The sequence below is a fragment of the Littorina saxatilis genome, linkage group LG4 (assembly GCF_037325665.1).
Source record: "Littorina saxatilis isolate snail1 linkage group LG4, US_GU_Lsax_2.0, whole genome shotgun sequence".
In the NCBI taxonomy this organism is placed as follows: Eukaryota; Metazoa; Mollusca; class Gastropoda; order Littorinimorpha; family Littorinidae; genus Littorina; species Littorina saxatilis.
The window spans coordinates 14690707-14710311 of NC_090248.1; the positions used below are offsets into that span (position 1 = coordinate 14690707).

A 19605-nucleotide genomic window follows, 5' to 3' on the forward strand; every position below is an offset into this window, starting at 1 on the left:
AAATCATCGTTCTATATCATTTTGTTTAGTCGAATAACCAGGTATACCAAAAATGCAAGGTCTTTTCCACAAAGATATTGGAACTTAACACACACAAAAACAATCAAGTGTAATAGGTCTTTAACAAATATATTAAAAACATCATTATCAATATTGAATGAAATAGATGGTGGCACAAACTGCTGACACAGACGCATAAACTAGCTAGGGCTATATGATCTTAGTGCTCAGAAAACAACAAAGGTACAACTATTTAGCCAAATATGATTATTGATTATTTTTCGCTTAGTTAAACATTAAATCACACCTCATGAAAACAAGGTAGGAAAAGGCTTGAATTCGCTTTAACTGATTAGTGAGTGCATGTATTAATATAGAAAAAAGAGGGTTCCTAAGAGTGCCCGTGGCCTTTGAAAGGGAGGGTCATCTAAAAAAAATAGCACACTAATCGGATAACAGAAATCTGCAAAAGAAGAGTCCTGGAAGCGGAAGTTCTTAAATGCGGCGGTGGTGAGGTGCCAGCAGGATGGTCCACTGCACAGATAAACGCAGGCGCAAATCGAGCGGATCATGTGATGTTGCTTTAATTATAAAGGAGAAAAACTAATAAAGGCAAGGCCGGTTTGGGGGAATGCTCACAAGAAAGCTGATTTTTACTGCTTCTACATGTGGTGAGGACGACAAGCAGGTTTGTGAATTGTATATTATGTTTGTCTGCAAGTACACGTACTTGTCTGTCTTTGAAAAAGTGTATGTACATTGTTTTAAATCTGTCTGTCTGTTTGGCTGGCTGGCTTCGTGCGAGCGCACGCTTGCGTGCGTGCGTCCGTACGTGTGTGCATGCCTATGTGCATGCGTTCGTGTGTGTGTCTGTATGTGTGCCTCTTTGTGTATGTGCAGGCGATCATTTTATAGTGTTGCCTAACATTAACAACGCAAGGATACAACGAGCGACGAACATAATTATAGTGACCGTAAGCAAACATTGGGCACACACTTGGTTGAAGAGGAGCAAGAAGAAATGTTACAAACAACAATGAAACTCTGGATGAAGACGGGTTTGCAGGAACCAAACAGTGTCAATCTACAGGGCTGGGGGTTTAGTGTGTGATATGCATTTGTATTTCTGATTATGAAATGAAGATTATATATGAAAAGGTATTCAAGTTAATTATTGATGCAAACATTTGAGACAAAAACAACCTACTTTTTGAAAGCAAAGAAACAAATCTAGAATTAAGTCAATGTCGCATCTTTTGGTTTGTATGTTGCACAAGGGATGTATTGGAAATGTTTTAATGAAATGAACGTTGGACAAACAATTAAGAAATGGTACTCTTGCTCTTTAAAAGTAAGTTATTAATTTAATCAAACTTCTATTGTTGAAATGACTCCTTGAAATGACTCCTTGACAATTTAAATCTCGCTCGCGTGACATGTCCAATTCACTGGACCGAATCTCTGTAAAACAACTCACCGCATTTTCGAACAACCGGATTTGTAATTTGCAGATGGTTGTCGAAGATTGCATTCAGCATTAAATGGATATATTGTTTACACGTCCGTTATTTAGTCAGGTCATAAGGTTTCATTATATTAAACACTGGGAAATGAACACTGCCGTTTAATAACCACAAACTGCGATCTTCATACCGTGCGATCAAAGAATACTATTCATATAAGAACGGGAATCATTTAAGAAAACAGATAATAAACAACGGGGTTTTTCCGATTATTATCAATTGTTCCCCAGCTGTTGCCTTTGCGACCGTTCATGTTGGACTGATTAACAGATTAATAATCACGTTCGGCAAATGTTGCTTTCTACAAGGTACACTGAGGTGGTTGTATACTTTACACTCTGATATAGATTTAACGTTTGAAAATTAGATAATGCGTGCGCGTGTGTGTGTGTGTGTGTGTGTGTGTGTGTGTGTGTGTGTGTGTATGGGGGGGTAACATTAAAACACAGACACCCACACCAACACACACACACACACACACACTGACACACACACATACACACACACACACACACACACATATACACACACACATACACACACACACACACACATGACACACACTTACACACACACACAGACACACACACACATATACACTGACACACACACACATACACTGACACACACACACACACACATACACTGCCGACACACACACACACACATACTGACACACACACACACACACACACACACACACACACACACACTGGCACACACATACACTGACACACATACACACACACACACACACATACACACGCGCACACACACACACACACACACATCTATATATATATATATATATATATATATATATATATATACACACACACACAGACACACAAACACACACACTGACACGCTAACTGACCAACAAACGCATCCAGACATTTCGTATTGTCGACACAACAGATTATGAACACTAATATGTAAGTGTTATAAGGCTGGTTTCCAATTGTGTGATGAAGAGAAAAGGCAAAAGAATACTGACTTCAAGAGCAAAACATACAACAGAAGCAAGGAAAGAAATACAGGGCCGGACTACCGGGGGGGTTATGGGGGTTGCGCAACCCACCCCCCCCCCCCCCCCCTAGCCTAAACATGTACCTTACTTATTTAATTTTTTTTTTATTATTGCTTATTTTATGCCGTTTCATGCAAGGAGCGACCATTTTCCTATCTCAGAATATGACCTACCCATCCGCTTCAGGGGGCTTCGCCCCCTGACCCCCACAACGAGGGGGGGGGGTTCTAGGGTTTCAATACCCCCCCCCCCCCCAGCCAAAAAATAAAAATATTGAATGAGGCATGCATTTCTTTATTTTACATTGAGTTTCAATTTTTGGGGTATTAATCAGTGACAAAATCTGCTGCCTGAAACTGGTAATGATCATCCTCAGAATGCACCAGATTGCACCATTTTGCATCCTTTTTTTCAAAATTTTCCGGGGGGGCATGCCCCCGGACCCCCCTAGCAAGCTAGGCGCTTTGCGCCGTCGGCTCGGCGTTTCGCGCCTTCACACCCATATCTTCACAATATACTTTTGAAAAAAAACACCCATAAAATGAACTGATCCGCCCCTGCCGCCAGGGGGGACATCCCCCTGGGCCACCACTGGCAACCCCCCCCCTCCTCTTTGCCTAGTCCGGCCCTGAAATAGCATGTTTCCAGAATACTACTCACCTGTATTATGCCGAAGACGGATTCAAAGACTGGATGAAGAGAGAACACAGACGAACTGTTGCTTGTCATTGATCACAGTTCTGTCACGGACCTCTCAATGTTCGCTTTTTTTCTACGCACAAACTAAGGTTGTCTCGGTACAGTATATCTCCACTGTCACTGTTGTGTAAGGAGGTTTTCTCGTCTCACTGTTATCCCTCCGTTATTTTTGTTTTTAGGAAATTATACCGCTCGCAATTCCGACTAGCACATACGTCTCTAGATGTGGTGGCTTTGGCAGGAGATGTCTCAGTGCATGGCCACTGCCGTGCTGTGTAGCGGCCACAAATTAGACTAAACAGTTAGCAAAATAATTTATATGGACACACCGCTTCCAATACTGATGTTTCAAGGGAGAACAGATTTCGCTTTTTCTTCACCAAATGTTATTTGACGAGAGATGCCTCAGCACATGTTCGCTGTAGTGTGGTATAATACCTAAACATAGACTAGATAGCAAGCACAATGGTTGACTTGACCATAGACCTATATTATAGGTCCCTGACTTGACACATCGCTCCCGATGACACCGTACACAACATGTGTCTCTTTGTACGCTTTGTACACACACGTCTGAGTCAGAGAAGAAGGGATGTCGTTTTTTCTTCACACTTGTTTCCGTACCGTTGCGTCACAGTAAAAGTAGGTTATCTACGTGCGTGTTTTCGTCAAAAGCAGTTTTATCTCCAGTGGGCTTTCCCACTATTTCATCTTGCACCACAGTGAAGCAAGCAGTGAGACAATGAACAATAACAGCGTTAGGCTGAGCAGCTCGAAATCTGTTTGTTCAATAGGTGCATGAATTTATCATTCTTCTGTCTTACACTACTATTAGTACAGGGATGTCGTATGGTGTTGGCAGTCCGCGGTGGAACGTTTACTGTCGAAAGGCATTTCAAATTTCCAAAAACTTCGCCGTCTTTTTGGCAGAACTGCTGACATTTTTGACAGTGGTAGAAAAGGTGACGCCAAAGACTGAAAAAAATGCCGAAACTTTTGTGACCATTTTGAAAAATTTGCTGAGGAAAAAACTAACACAAATCCCAGGGACATCCTTGTTAACTGGTTTGATGTTGCGCTCTGGTCATCTAGAAAATGCGAGCCGCGTTAAAGAAAAGAAACAGGATATATGAATGTAGAAGTACATATACCTACGTCTGGTGCCTATCTCGGCACTGCGGAACAGCTCCCGGATGTTAACATGAACATGTGTGAACTTTCGAATTAATCATAAGTTATCTGGTGAACACTCCTATCAAATAGTCCAGTGTAGGGGGGTGAATTTCATAATTTGTTTAATCGTTCGACAAGCGCTTAGAACTGTACCCACGGAATACGCGCTATAGAAGCTTCATATTGATTGATTGATATTAAATAAAAAGAATAATGTATTCCCTCACTAAAACAAGTGTTAGTTTTGTTTTGTTAAATTGCTATTCGTAAGATACATTTAAAAGTGTGTTGACCTATCACCTGATTATAACGATTTTAGCACCGTGACACAGCATCTGCTTTTTTTCTGAGTGGCACATCTGAAATTTCAAGAAATAAAGAGTACATATTTTGAACAGGTTTCACATAAGTTCAGATCTTTGAAATGACATTGTGTAAGGAAACTGGACGAAGACACACTAATCAAAATGTTTGCTCTTTACAAAGATTTTAAACAGGGATGGTATTGCACCAGAAAAACCACAGTCGCGTGTTGTTGCACTCATGAACAAAATGAATTATGGGTTATACATAGTCGAATTAAGGGTATTAAAATGCTAATTGCACAAGCTTTCTACCAAAAATCACAAACGTCATGAAAAGCGTACGAACGGAAACAATTTGATGAAAGTGGTACGAACGGACACATTTTCCCGTCAAAATCAGTACGAACGGACACAAAACTGTTTTATGCAAATTCAATTCATCTTATGGTTCACATAGGTCCAATATCACACGCATTCGTACTTTGTGCTATTTGAAGACGATTGGAATACACAGAACTTGTAGTGGGGGCCTGTTTCACTCTGATCTAACGAATGTGTATGAACGGAAACGCTTTTCGCACGAACGGAAACATGCACTTTTGTACGAACGGAAACATGGTGTATGAACGGAATCTGCATGTTTTCAAAAGACAAGTGATTGTACAAAAGCCATGGGTTTCTTTTAACTTCTGTTCAAGCGAAATGTCGTAACAGGCAATGGTTTTGATGATCATGTGCAAATCAGGGGTCAGATTCGATAACAGAGCGAGAAAAACAAGAACATGTTAAAACATCAGGCAATTTTGCCACGTTCGACCCGCGTGTGTTATCATTAGGATTACCAGCACATTGGTACTTATTGTACACATAGCCCAACCATTTCGCTACCTTATTCTTTCAATATCATACAAGCGCGCTGCCCACACGACTTACCACAACGTTTTTCCCCAAGCAAGTGACGAAAATGAGGCTGTATGAACGGAAACATCCTGCGGATGAACGGAAACATCCGGTGGATGAACGGAATCACTTGACACACATTGTTAGTGCCATGTGCTGGATTTTGACGGCAATATGCCCCGATTTGATAACTTTTTCAGATCGGCGTGGTCGGCGGCATGGTCGTGGTAAGGACGCAGCGCTGTGTGACCAGGCCCTAAGGAGGTTGTCAGTTCGGAAATATCCCTTATTCTGCCGTCAACAGGTCAACGGGATTGGCAGAAAAACAAATGTCACCATAGTTGTGCAATTCAAACCGATCGAGGAAGAGAGAGTATCCGCGCTTCGGGCAGCTGATAACGGCCTTATAATAAGCCTACCAAAACACGCACACACAAAAACCACTCCCTTTCTCTCTGACCTGGTATAAAACTCTATAATAACCTGAAGTGAAATCATTTCATTCAACTGAAAGAAAGCCGCGATTTGGAATTTCTGAAGCCGAATCTAACAATGTACAAAAGCCAAGCGGTAGTCTCTCAGTGTTCTTCAGCAAGTTGTGAACCGACGCAGAGCATGCAAGATTATCCAGATTTATTCAGAATGAGATTAAATCCATCAAACTGTAGTGTACAGCAGTCTGCAACTGAAGTGTATGAATTCACAGTCTCGCTTGCAAGAGCTTTGCAGGTTAGGGGAACAAGAACAAAATACTACACATGTTTATCTATCTCTCTGCTCCAAATGTTGCGCTATTTTGTACGTCCTCTAAATGTTGCTCCTTTCTCCTTCCTCATAATGTTGCTCCGTTCTTATTCCTCTAAATGTTGCTCCGTTCTTCTTCTTCTAAATGTTGCTCCGTTGTTATTCCTCTAAATGTTGCTCTGTACTCATGCTCTTTCTTCTTCTTCGTCTTCATGTTGTTCCGTTCTTTCTCTAAATGTTGATCCGTTCTTCTTTTTCTAAATCTTGCTATGTTCTCCTTCCTCTAAATGTTGCTCCTTCCTCTAAATGTTGCTCCGTTCTTCTTTCTCTAAATATTGCTGTGTTCTACTTCCTCTAAATATTGCTCCGTTCTTATTCCTCTAAATGTTGATCCGTTTTTATTCCTCTAAATGTTGCTCCTTTCTCCTTCCTCTAAATATTGCTCCTTTCTCCTTCCTTTAAATGTTGCTCCATTCTTTCTCCTCTAAATGTTTATCCGTTCCTCTTCCTCTTAATATTGCAATTTTCTTCTCTTTCTCTGACCGTTGCTGTAATGTTCTTCAGGACGGGAATCTGACATGGAACAGCTCGTGGCCCCAGGTGACAGAATGTTTCAAGCACACAGCGTTGGTGGGGGGACCGTGTGCTGTGCTGTGGCTCCTGGCCCCCCTCCTCCTCCATTCCCTCCTCTCCGCTCCCGACAACCCACTGCCCACAAGCAGACTGTACAGCTTCAAAATGGTAAAGTCCTTTTATTTGAATATGGAGGGTGTTTTGAGAGAATACTTTATCTACTGTTGCCTGGAAACATCTGCGCGAATTTTGTTTAAGCTCCTAAGTACTCCTGTTATCCACGTATGTATTGTTCCTTGAAAGGGTAATGTTACTCTAACAGTCATACCTTTAGTTCCTTATACTACAGGAGCTGGTTTTGGTTTGAGCTGAACTTATGCTTGTGGTTTTGTATTTGTTTCTTGTTACGTTTACTTAGACGATTTTCATTAAAGGCACAGTAAGCCTCCTGTAAACCATCACAGATACGGTCAGGCTTTTGCACACAGTACAAACACCCTTTCATTTAAACACTCACCGACTGAGAACATCCTAGGTGCCCTCCGTAAAGAGCGAACAATTTTCAAAGAATTTATTTTTGCGTGGTTTATCTTACCCCTGAGCCATCGTGAACCCGTGTGATCCAGTTTCCCTTTTTCACAATGTAGTCGTCAGTTAGTCATTTGAATGCGATTCGATGTGAGCTTATCTACAATAGCACGTTTTTATGCACGAAACAAACGGCTGTGGTTCACAAGAACTCTAGCGATGGCTTTTGACAGTTGAGAGGAACGGCGATATGCATAAACCGTCGTCTGCTACGACCCTTGCGTGACCCTGCTTCCGGGCTTTTCTTTTTTCAAACTTTCACAACTTCGAATTGTACTGATCTTGTCTTGGTGAAAAAAGAATTCTTTTATGATTAAAGAATGTTTGTGTAACAAGCTGTCAATTTATTATTTAGATTTTAAAAGTTAGGTCTAGCGCAAAAACGCACCACGGTCCAAAAACAGTGATAATCATCGATCCACGGCTATGGCCAGTTTACATCGATAGAATGAGACCCGAAGGGAAGTAACTCATTTTTGACCTGAGTTCAGGATGGGTCCAAAAAGTGTTCGAGACAATCTGCAAAATTAATTCTTTAAAAATTGCTCGCTCTTTACGTAGGGCACCTAGGATGTTCCCGTTTGGTGAGCGTTCAAATGGAAGGGTGTTACTGTGTGTAAAAGCCTGACAGTATCTGTGATGGTTTATGGGAGGCTTACTGTCCGGGCGTGATTTCCGGTATTGAATATTCATAACAGCCGTCCAGCACCAAAACGAGGCGCCATTGTTGTAAAGGAGCAAGTCCACGAAAATAAATTCTTTGAAAATTGTTCACGCTCGACAGAAAGCAGCCAGGATGTTCCCGTTCGGTGAGCGTTCAAATGGAAGTATGCTTGTACTGTATGTAGACTCTCGGGGAGCTCTGTGATGGTTTACAGGAGGCTTACTGTGCCTTTAAGAAGCGAGACAAGGAAAACTTTCTGAGAAGACATTCTAAGAAGTAAAACAACAAATGGCAGCACCAATTAACAACCACAAGGAACACAACAGGACATCGAAAACAACGTTGAAATATGTCTGACCTTACTATGCATGTTCTGATCTGACCTTACCTGACCTGACTGTGGGCATTGTACAGATGGCCTCTGTGACCTTGACCCTAGCGACCTTGTTTGAGCTGACTCAGCGTTTCCTGGTCCACGGCTCTCTAGGTGACGTCACCACAGTGCCCGTCACTGCTAAACTGTTGTCACCGGCTGTGCTCTTCCTGACTGTGGTGAGTTACCCCTGGGGCCAGAAAGACAAGGAAGCTTTCCATGCCAAAAGATATTGCATCTTACCATGCATCCTGAACTCAGGTCAAAATGAGTTCGGCTCATTCTCTCCCTGACAGGATGCCTTGAGTTTCCTTGTCTGGCAAGGAAACCGATTTTTTTTTACCTATTTAGAGCTTTTTGTAATGTATTATTGATATAAGCAGCTTCGCGATCGTCGATAATGATTTTTCATGGTGTTTTGTAATTTTTAAATTACAAAGGAATTGATATGAAAGACAGTTTCAAGCGAGCTATTTTTCGCGGCTGTATTTACTGTGCAAACAACTCTAAATATGGCAAAAGTGTCACGTGATAATCAACCGTTTGGTTTCGGCGCTCACTGGAGCAGACGATTTTTTCTGTAACCAGTTGACAGTGATGAAACCATATATTACGGTCTCCTTCCTGTAGCAGTCCCAAAATTTCGACTTGTTTTGACCTTAGAACGATGTCTTTATCATAACTGTGAAGAACAGAACGGAGATCACTGTCGAAGTCGGCCAATCTGCAATCCTTTTCGTCTCGCGAACACTGATCTCAAATTTAGATCAGTGCTCGCGAAAAACATATGGGAGATAACTCTGTATTTTTGTTTTGATAGAATCGCGTAGGACTGTAGCGTCCGGTCAGAGAGACAACTGGCAATAGCCGTGGAGCGATGCTTATCAGAATGCTTACTATGTAGCATGAACAATTCAAATCTGATTTATGTTGAGACGAAATACAATTTTGCTTTAACTCCTGTTTTCTTCTTAAGCAGCTTAAACTTACCGTGGCGGAAAGATAAGGTGAGGATTTATCCCTCTTTGAGTCTTTCATATCTCGACATCTACCATATTCAACTTGAATCTAACAAGGAAGCAACATTTAGACAATATATCTTTTTAAAAATGGCACCATGATATACCATTTTTAAATATCATTGCTACCTCGTTTAGGAGCGAACCGAATTCACTGGTGCTATACTAACTAAATTTGTGCTTTACGTCCGTATAATTATGCCTCTTATAACCTATCAGGGACCTTAAACTAGCGTTCTACTGAAAACTGGGTTTGTAACATTTTCTGGCCGTTCTGAAGGCGGTCCTTTATTTGAGCCCAAAGTCGCTGAAAAAATTCAGTGCCAAAACTTCGTGCAGCCAGCTTCGTGAAATGAACTTCGCCAAGTCGCCCAGTTATTTTGAGGCTTAAAGGCACAGTAAGCCTCCCGTAAACCATCACAGAGCTCCCCGAGCGTCTAAATACAGTACAAGCATACTTCCATTTGAACGCTCGCCGAACGGGAACATCCTGGCTGCTTTCTGTCGAGCGTGAGACATTTTCCAAGAATTTATTTTCGTAGACTTGTTCCGTTAACAACAACGGCGCCTCGTTTTTGCGCTAGACCTAACTTTTAAAATCTAAATAATAAATTGACAGCTTGTTACACAAACATTCTTTAATCATAAAAGAATTCGTTTTTCATCAAGACAAGATCAGAACAATTCGAAGTTGTGAAAGTTTAAAAAAAGAAAAGCCCGGAAGCAGGGTCACGCAAGGGTCGTAGCAGACGACGGCCGGTTTATCAGTGCAAATCTCCGTTCCTCTCAACAGTCAAAAGCCATCGCTAGAGTTCTTGTGAACCACAGCCGTTGTTTCGTGCATAAAAAAACGTGCTATTGTAGATAAGCTCACGCGGCACGTCGAGTCGCATTCAAATGACTAACTATGACGACTGCATTGTGAAAAGGGGAAACTGGATCACACGGGTTCACGATGGCTCAGGGGTAAGATAAACCACGCAAAAATAAATTCTTTGAAAATTGTTCGCTCTTTACGGAGGGCACCTAGGATGTTCTCAATTGGTGAGTGTTTAAATGAAAGGGTGTTTGTACTGTGTGTAAAAGCCTGACCGTATCTGTGATGGTTTACGGGAGGCTTACTCTGCCTTTAAAGGATTCTAGGAATGAAGTAAACTTATGGCTGATAATGGTCTGTGGTAACTTTGTTTAACTGTTGACAAGACTTGAAGTCATTGACGATTGTTGTAACCAGGCCTTGAGCACGATGATCACACAGCTTGAAATGAAGAAAGGACAAAGGTCATCCGTGGTGCTGTTCCTGTTCTGGCTGTTGCTGACCGTTGGTCAAGTGGTCCCCCTCTACACCATAATCTTCACACAGGTGAGTCACAGTCTCAGTACCGTTCCAACACGTTACTGTGTCATACGCATAACAGCTGGTAATATAACATGAACGCTCTTGACATAACATTAACATTGCAGCTCATAACATAAAATAACATAACATAATAATAACGGCTCAGAAACATACCATAACAATAATAGCTCGATCATAACACAACATAAACATAACCGCTCTAGGCGTAAACATCACAGCTCATAACATGACATGATCATAAGAGCTCATAACATGACGTAAACAGTTATAACATTACATAACATAAGCTCATGACATAACATAAACGTAACAGCTCATAACATACATGTATTACAATATTAGCTTTTTGCCATAACGCTGAACCACAAACCATAAAATCCTCATCAAATATGCCAATAACGCAGCTCATTAGCAATTATGCAAACCCAACAAAGAATAGTTTTCAACCTTCATTATCATCATACTAGCTTGAACTGGGGAAAGCATTCTTATTGGGTGTGAATGACTTCGCTGTTTAACTATTCGACAAATAGGTCTTGTCGAGACAATATGAATAGTGTGGGAAGGGAAGAACCAAGGGAGTGCAAAATCATTGAGTTGCAGAACTACGCATGCCGTAACTTCCTTTAAGGTTAATAATTGTCTATTTGAGATTTTTTTTCAGTTGACTAATAGATTCCCTTCTATGAATTTGATAACTTAGCTGCCTCCAATGGTCAAGGCTTATATATGTGTATATATATATTGCTATCAACAGAGTTACGTCACACAGCCGGTAGACAGTCTGGTGTTTCTCATCAAGTATGCGGGCATCACCAGTCTCTTCCTGCTCAGCTGCCTTGCAGAGAAGTCTTCCGTCACAGTGCCTGAAGGCACCAGGGTATGAATTATTTTATTTCATTTTTTACCCATCCCGGTATCCAAAAAGCGATCGAAAGTCTCAGGTTTTAAAAAACAAATAAAAAACAACAAAAAAACAATCATGCAGGAAAAATACAGACTTACGAAAAGTGAGTAATGCCGCATTGGATGGCAGCTTGCCTGAGGTATGTATACCTCATGCTTTTGATATCTTTGATACCACCATCACTATTTGATAACCATTTTAAACTGCTGAAAACGTGGTGTTGTTGTATTGTTGCAGAAACCTTGCCCCGACCCTCATGAGTCGCTATGGTCAAGGATGACTTTTACCTGGATGCAACCGTAAGTTCCATAAAGACGGGCAAGAAGTCTCCCATGTCCTCTGTTCTTTCTCTCTCTCTCGTTTCTTTTTTTGTTTTGTTTTTGTTGTTGTTTTTGTTTGTTGATTAAACGTTTTATAAAGCAACACATTTTTGTTTTAGATTCTTGATTTTGGGATGTTAGGGATTTATTGGCTGGCACGCCTTGCCGCCGCGTGACAAAGAGACGTTCAGATCTGCCGACACTTCGAAAATAAAATCGAAATTAGGATGTGTTTTACACGTCTTTGTGTTGTTGGATGGGGAAATGATTCAATTTAAATTGTATAGAGGTTTATGTTTTCAGAGTGATGAAGAAGGGAAGCCAGGGAGATTTGAGCGAGGTCGATATTTATCACCTGTTGCCTGGCGACCATGCCGAGAATGCCGTCAGCAGATTCGTCAAACCTTGGAACCAAGAAGTGGAGAGGGCAAAACGCAGGTGAAGTGCCTAAAACGTTGTTATGTTTCAACAACAACAATTAAAAAAAACATTAAAAAAAACATTACATAAAAGAAAGAATGCTTGGTTTATGGAACGTTTCGTCATTGACAAAACAAAAATTCACTTTTACGAATCATTTTCTGAATGATTAAACGTTCCATAAAGTCTGACTGCATTGAACTGAAAGTGTGTGTGTGTGTGTGTGTGTGTGTGTGTGTGTGTGTGTGTGTGTGTGTGTGTGTGTGTATGTATGTGTGTGTGTGTGTGTGAGTGTGTGTGTGTGTGTTTGTTATGCAAGCCATTGAGCCGGTTATATTTATAAGCAGATATTCTTTTTCTCACAGAAACCAGACGGAGACAGAAGAGAAAGTTAGCGAGGACAACGAGGGGCTGCTAGATCGCTTGGTGAAGAAAGAGAAGGACAGGAAGAAGCGCACCTTGTACAAGAGAACCAAGAGCATGGAGTTCGTCAGGAAGCCCAGCGTCTTCAATCGAAGCCAGAGCGAGGTCCACCACAGTAAGGAGTCCGACTCTCTCCTTGACGGATACTTCGACCAGGTCCCAATACATCCAGCAAAAGAAGTTGGGGACAAAGCGGACTCCAAAGCAAAGTCCGGCTCCAAAGCCAAACCATCACTTCTCTTTGCCCTGGCCAAGGCGTTTGGAGCCCAGTTTCTCTTCCGGAACATGCTAATAGTGCTGAAAACAGTCACAGAAATGGCTGGTCCTGTACTTTTCGGGTAAGCGTCAAGGGTTTGGTCGTAAATCTTTTTTCCGAACAAACTAAGGGTAGAAACTATTTTGATGTATTAAACAAGGTCATGGAAATATGTAGCGTCTTCTACAAATGATCTTCTTGGTTTAATTTCTTTTCTTTTTCATTCTTCCGTTTATATGTCTTCTTTTCCGTATGCTTGGTTGTTTGAGTGAGTGAGTGAGGGAGTGAATGGGTGAGTTAGTGAGTGATCTATTTTAAGTCGTCATTTTGTTTATATTTTTGATTTCGTACTTTCAGACTTCTGCTGGATTTTATGGAAGACAAGTCTGCTCCGATCTGGCGGGGGCTTTTTGTCTGTGGAATGACGATGGCCTCCAAGATGGTGCAAGTCTTGATGGACGTTAGGACCCAATTCCTCAACCACAGCCTTGCCATTCGCATCAAGGTGTCCATCGCCAACACCATCTTCAAAAAGGTACGTCCAGTGACACGCAAACAATCACAGCCAACACCATCTTCAAAAAGATATGCCCAGTGACACGCACGCAATCACAGCCAACACCATCTTCAAACAGATATGCCCAGTGACACGCACACAATCACAGCCAACACCATCTTCCAAAAGGTATGTCCAGGGACACGCACACAATCACAGCCAACACTATCTTCACAAAGGTATGTCCAGTGACACGCACACAATCACAGCCAACACCATCTTCAAAAAGGTATGTCCAGTGACACGCACACAATCACAGCCAACACCATCTTCAAAAAGGTATGCCTAGTGACACGCACACAATCACAGCCAATACGATCTTCAAAAAGGTATGTCCAGTGACACGCACACAATCATAGCCAACACAATCTTCAAAAAGGTATGCCCAGTGACACGCACACAATCATAGCCAACACGATCTTCAAAAAGGTATGCCCAGTGACACGCACACAATCATAACCAACACGATCTTCAAAAAGGTATGCCCAATGACACGCACACAATCATAGCCGACACGATCTTCAAAAAGGTATGCCCAGTGACACGCACACAATCATAGCCAACACGATCTTCAAAAAGGTATGCCCAGTGACACGCACACAATCATAGCCAACACGATCTTCAAAAAGGTATGCCCAGTGACACGCACACAATCATAGCCAACACGATCTTCAAAAAGGTATGCCCAGTGACACGCACACAATCACAGCTGCTGACATTTTCGTAGGCGTTAATCACATTACGGCTTTTGACTTTCCTTTGAAGGCGTTGATCACATACCTTTAAGGTACCAGCAGGCCTTCAATTCTGCATGGTTGGAGGTGAGAGTTATCTAAGTTTATCTTTCACTGCCTTTGATTTGTGAGTTTTTCCTTCCACTTCCCTTCCAAACCACTAAAAATAATATACGTTGTGTACATAAACATTAAGCCATGTGTGATTGTTTTATAACCCAAAACACTTGGAATCCGGAGAGACTTTCTATATTTGGTAGGGCACTGTTAGGGGTCGAGGCTTGTCGAGGAGTATCACAAACAATCAAGACAGTCTATTTTATAGAACGTTTACATATTGACAAAACGAAACATCAAAAACAAAGTTCGGCGACCTAATGTCTGAAGTGGACGAACATACAATTAATGATGCAGTAAAACAACAAAAAGAACTTATTTTCGAGTAGGCGATGGCTTCAAAAAGTTGAGAGGCAAAATAAGAGAAATGTCGAATTGTGTGTGGATAACCAATATTGCGTATTGCTTGTTTTTGATTCTTATTACGTTCTTAACCAAATTGCCTGTGTAGCCAAATGAAAAGTGTCTACTCGCCTTGCAGACTCTAACGATGGACACTGAGTCACGCCAGGAGTCGACCGTTGGCCAGGCGGTCAACCTGCTCTCCGTGGACACGAACCACATCTGCCACGGCTTCACCTGGATGGTTCCCGAGATGTTGTTCATTCCCCTCAAGGTCGTCATTGCCCTCGTCATGCTCTTCACACTTCTGGGGCCATCCATGCTCACCAGTGAGTCTTGAGGGAGCTTGGCTTTGAAAGCGTAATGTCGTACAACCGTTCACTGGTCTCCTATCAATAACACTAAAACGATGTGCACAATAATTAATGTTTATTTTGGAAAAGGGGACAACATTCTTATCACTTCTGATCCGTCGCGATATAACCTTGAACGGTTGAAAACGACGTTAAACACCAAATAAAGAAAGAAAGAATCACTTCTGATATGTGTTGTCCCTAATCAAACAAAAACGTGTGATATGATTTGCTAAAACTTTACACAAAAGCTCATCTGAGGTATTTACATAAATGTGCACAAGTTTATGAAGCTGATAAACACCAGAGATACGGCTTTGACAATGTTTCACAAATATTCACACCATGTGCCCCCTTGAAGACGTAGCCATGCTGGTTGTCATGATCACTGTCAACACGCTGGTGGCTCACAGGATATAAACTATGGTGACTATGACACTGTTACAGGATTATTACTATGACACTGTTACAGGATTATTACTCTGGTGACTGTCACACTGTTACAGGATTAATACTATGGTGACTGTCACACTGTTGCTGGATTAATACTATGGTGACTGTCACACTGTTACAGGATTAATACAATGGTGACTGTGACACTGTTGCAGGATTAATACTATGGCGACCGTCACACTGTTACAGGATTAATACTATGGTGACTGTCACACTGTTTCAGGATTAATACTATGGTGACTATCATACTGTTTCAGGATTAATACTATGTTGACTGCCACACTGTTGCAGGATTGATACTATGGTGACTGTCACACTGTTACAGGAATAATTCTATGGTGACTGCCACACTGTTACAGGAGTAATACTATGGTGACTGTCACACTGTTACAGGAGTAATAATATGGTGACTCACACTGTTACAGGATCAATACTATGGTGACTGTCACACTGTTACAGGATCAATACTATGGTGACTGTCACAGGATTAATACTATGGTGTCTGTCACACTGTTACAGGATTAATACTATGGTGACCGTCACAGGATTAATACTATGGTGACTGTCACACTGTTACAGGATTAATACTGTAGTGACTGTCACCCTGTTACAGGATTCATAATAATTATGGTGAGTGTCGCTGTGTTACCGGATTAATACTATTGTGACTGTCGCTGTGTTACAGGCTTGGCCATGCTGATTGTCATGATTCCTATCAACACACTGGTGGCTCGCAGGATTAATACCATGGTGACTGTCACACTGTCACAGGATTAATACTACGATGACTGTCACACTGTTACAGGATTAATACTATTGTGACTGTTGCTGTGTTACAGGCTTCGCCATGCTGATTGTCATGATCCCTATTAACACACTGGTGGCTCGCAAGATTAGCAAGATGCACAGAAGTGTCATGGACATGAAGGACGAGAGACTCAAGATGCTCACTGAGGTCATCAATGGAGTTAAGGTAAGGAACAGTTTTTACAATTCTAACCGATTCTGATTTGAAAAAAATGTCGAATAAACTTAGATTATGAAGATATACACTGGGAGAGGTCTCGCTGTTTGTGGATTGTTGGGTGTTATTGTTTTTACATTTAGACATGTTTTGACTAAGTGTTTTAACAAAGAGGGGGAATCGAGACGAAGGTTGTGGTGTATGTGTGTAAGTGTGTGTGTGTGTGTGTGTGTGTGTGTGTGTGTGTGTGTGTGCGGGGGTGTGTAGAGCGATTCAGAGAAAACTACTTGACCGATCTTCATGAAATTTCACATAAGAGTTCCTGATTATGATATCCCCAGACATGTTTTTCATTTTTTCGATAAATGTCTTTGATGATGTCATATCCGGCTTTTTGTGAAAGTTAATGCAGCACTGTCACGCCCTCATTTTTCAACCAAATAGGTTAAAATTTTGGTCACGTAACCTTCGACGAAGCCTGGACTTTGGTATTGCATTTCAGCTTGGAGGCTTTAAAATTAGTTAATTAGTTTGCTCATTAAAGTTGTCATTAAAAATAAATGTTCACTGACAGATTTAACAAGTCGCGTAAGGCGAAAATACAATATTTAGTCAAGTAGCTGTCGAACTCACAGAATGAAACTGAACGCAACGCAACGCAGCAAGACCGTATACTCGTAGCATCGTCACTCCACCGCCCGTGGCAAAGGCAGTGCCCGTGGAATTGACAAGAAGAGCGGGGCATTCGTTGCGCTGAGAAGGATAGCACGCTTTTCTGTACCTCTCTTCGTTTTAACTTTCTGAGCGTGTTTTTAATCCAAACATATCATATCTATATGGTTTTGGAATCAGGAACCGAAAGTGTTTTGAAATTGATTTTGAAAAAAAAATTTGATAATAATTTTTATATATTTAATTTTCAGAGCTTGATTTTAATCCAAATATAACATATTTATATGTTTTTGGAATCAGCAAATGATGGAGAATAAGATAAACGTAAATTTGGATCGTTTTATAAATTTTTATTATTTTTTTACAATTTTCAGATTTTTAATGACCAATGTCATTAATTAATTTTTAAGCCACCACACTGAAATGCAATACCGAAGTCCGGGCTTCGTCGAAGATTACTTGACCAAAATTTCAACCAATTTGGTTGAAAAATGAGGGCGTGACAGTGCCGCCTCAACTTTCACGAAAAGCCGGATATGACGTCATCAAAGACATTTATCAAAAAAAGGAAAAAAACGTTCGGGGATTTCATACCCAGGAACTCTCATGTCAAATTTCATAAAGATCGGTCCAGTAGTTTAGTCTGAATCGCTCTACACACACACACACACAGACAGACAGACAGACACACGCACATACACCACGACCCTCGTTTCGATTCCCCCTCGATGTTAAAATATTTAGTCAAAACTTGACTAAATATAAAAAAGATTGCATCGTATTTGTCAATTTCTCCTGAATTCATAAATATATACATATGTCATGTTTACTCTAAACATGTGCTCAGAATTACAGAAAATAGATTAAGTAGGCCTAATTACTACGTTTGCACGCTACGCGGAGACGAGCGTGACCCGTCTGAGTCTTTGGGTGTGCTTAGTCGAGACTATCTGAAATATTGTCTCGGCGACGACTGTTTGTTGGTGTTAATCTGTTACTTTGATGCCGACAGCTTGACTAAATGTTGTTATATAGCTTCATGCGACTTGTTTACATTTCTAAACGGCCGTAATAGAAACATGATTTATCTTAGATTCTGAAGGTATACACTACGAGTTACTTCCGTGTTATCACAGTTCTATAATAATGATGGTTAATTGTCTTAGATTCTAAAGATATACTTTTCAAGTGGCCTCAGTGTTTTCACAATATTAACCAATCCAAGGAAACTTGGAATTTATGAGTTATCTCAGATTCTGAACATATACAATTCAAGTGGCCACGGTGTTTTCACAATCAAAATCGGTTCTGATAAGCACTGATGGTTTCTCTTAGATTCTGAAGATGTACGCGTGGGAGCCGTCGTTCCGTCAAAAGGTGAACAACGCCCGTAACAAGGAGCTGGACATCATGTGGTGGGGCGCTTTCTGGGAGTCCATCATGCACTTCTACTGGGCAGTCACGCCCTACATGGTCAGTCCTGGCATTTGAATATATACGATACCGACACATGCGCAGCGTAGCAGCCACTGCTAATTGGACTTTAATTATATACGATACGATATATGCACAACCTTAGCGGTGACCTCACCATTAATTTTAAATTGTGACTTTACTAATATACGATACCGATACATGCACCTAGAGCGGTAACCTTACGAGTCATTTTCCAATGCTGATTTAAGTTCGTCACCGAGGCAATTAAGCATCATGCTCGGAACTCTTTGTCATGATTGTTTTGTAGAAATACATATGTAATCCATATAACAGGACTTTACCTTGTCAATTGTGTTGTCATCATAGTGAGAGAAAGGACTCTTTTGCTTTTAACATAGACATTCATGATGAAAGAATCATGACTGCAAATGTACACCCAAAAGCGAGTAGATAATTTAAGAAATGTACCCCAAAAGCACTTGACGGTGTACACAGGTGACGGTGACGATGTTCATGACGTACGTGTACAACAGCGACGACCACTACCTAGCCCCCAGCACGGCCTTCGTGGCCATCAGTCTGGTAGACATTCTCAAAGGAGCCATGGGAACCGTGCCCCACGTCATCTCTCACTTTATCAAGGTCAGCTCTTCAAGGACATTGATGCTTTTGTGTGCTTGAAAAAGTTTGGTTTTGTAGC

At 41.2% G+C, this 19605-nt stretch overlaps 2 protein-coding genes across 2 annotated transcripts in view; one reads left to right on the plus strand and one right to left on the minus strand.

Moving 5' to 3' along the window:
* LOC138964050 (ATP-binding cassette sub-family C member 3-like) overlaps positions 1 to 3998 on the minus strand; it is a 52453-nt gene extending 48455 nt beyond the window's left edge. Inside the window, exon 1 of the mRNA XM_070335930.1 lies at positions 3214 to 3998. Coding sequence (XP_070192031.1) covers positions 3214 to 3282 — 69 coding nt within the window. The 5' untranslated portion in view covers positions 3283 to 3998. The remainder of the gene's footprint in view (positions 1 to 3213) is intronic.
* A 2954-nt stretch (positions 3999 to 6952) lies between these two features.
* The window catches only part of LOC138964641 (multidrug resistance-associated protein 1-like), a 29118-nt gene continuing 16465 nt past the window's right edge, over positions 6953 to 19605 (plus strand). Inside the window, exons 1-12 of the mRNA XM_070336651.1 lie at positions 6953 to 7099; positions 8614 to 8751; positions 10826 to 10954; positions 11709 to 11831; positions 12096 to 12157; positions 12482 to 12616; positions 12964 to 13359; positions 13635 to 13812; positions 15166 to 15355; positions 16672 to 16805; positions 18804 to 18941; positions 19401 to 19547. Coding sequence (XP_070192752.1) covers positions 6953 to 7099; positions 8614 to 8751; positions 10826 to 10954; positions 11709 to 11831; positions 12096 to 12157; positions 12482 to 12616; positions 12964 to 13359; positions 13635 to 13812; positions 15166 to 15355; positions 16672 to 16805; positions 18804 to 18941; positions 19401 to 19547 — 1917 coding nt within the window. The remainder of the gene's footprint in view (positions 7100 to 8613; positions 8752 to 10825; positions 10955 to 11708; positions 11832 to 12095; positions 12158 to 12481; positions 12617 to 12963; positions 13360 to 13634; positions 13813 to 15165; positions 15356 to 16671; positions 16806 to 18803; positions 18942 to 19400; positions 19548 to 19605) is intronic.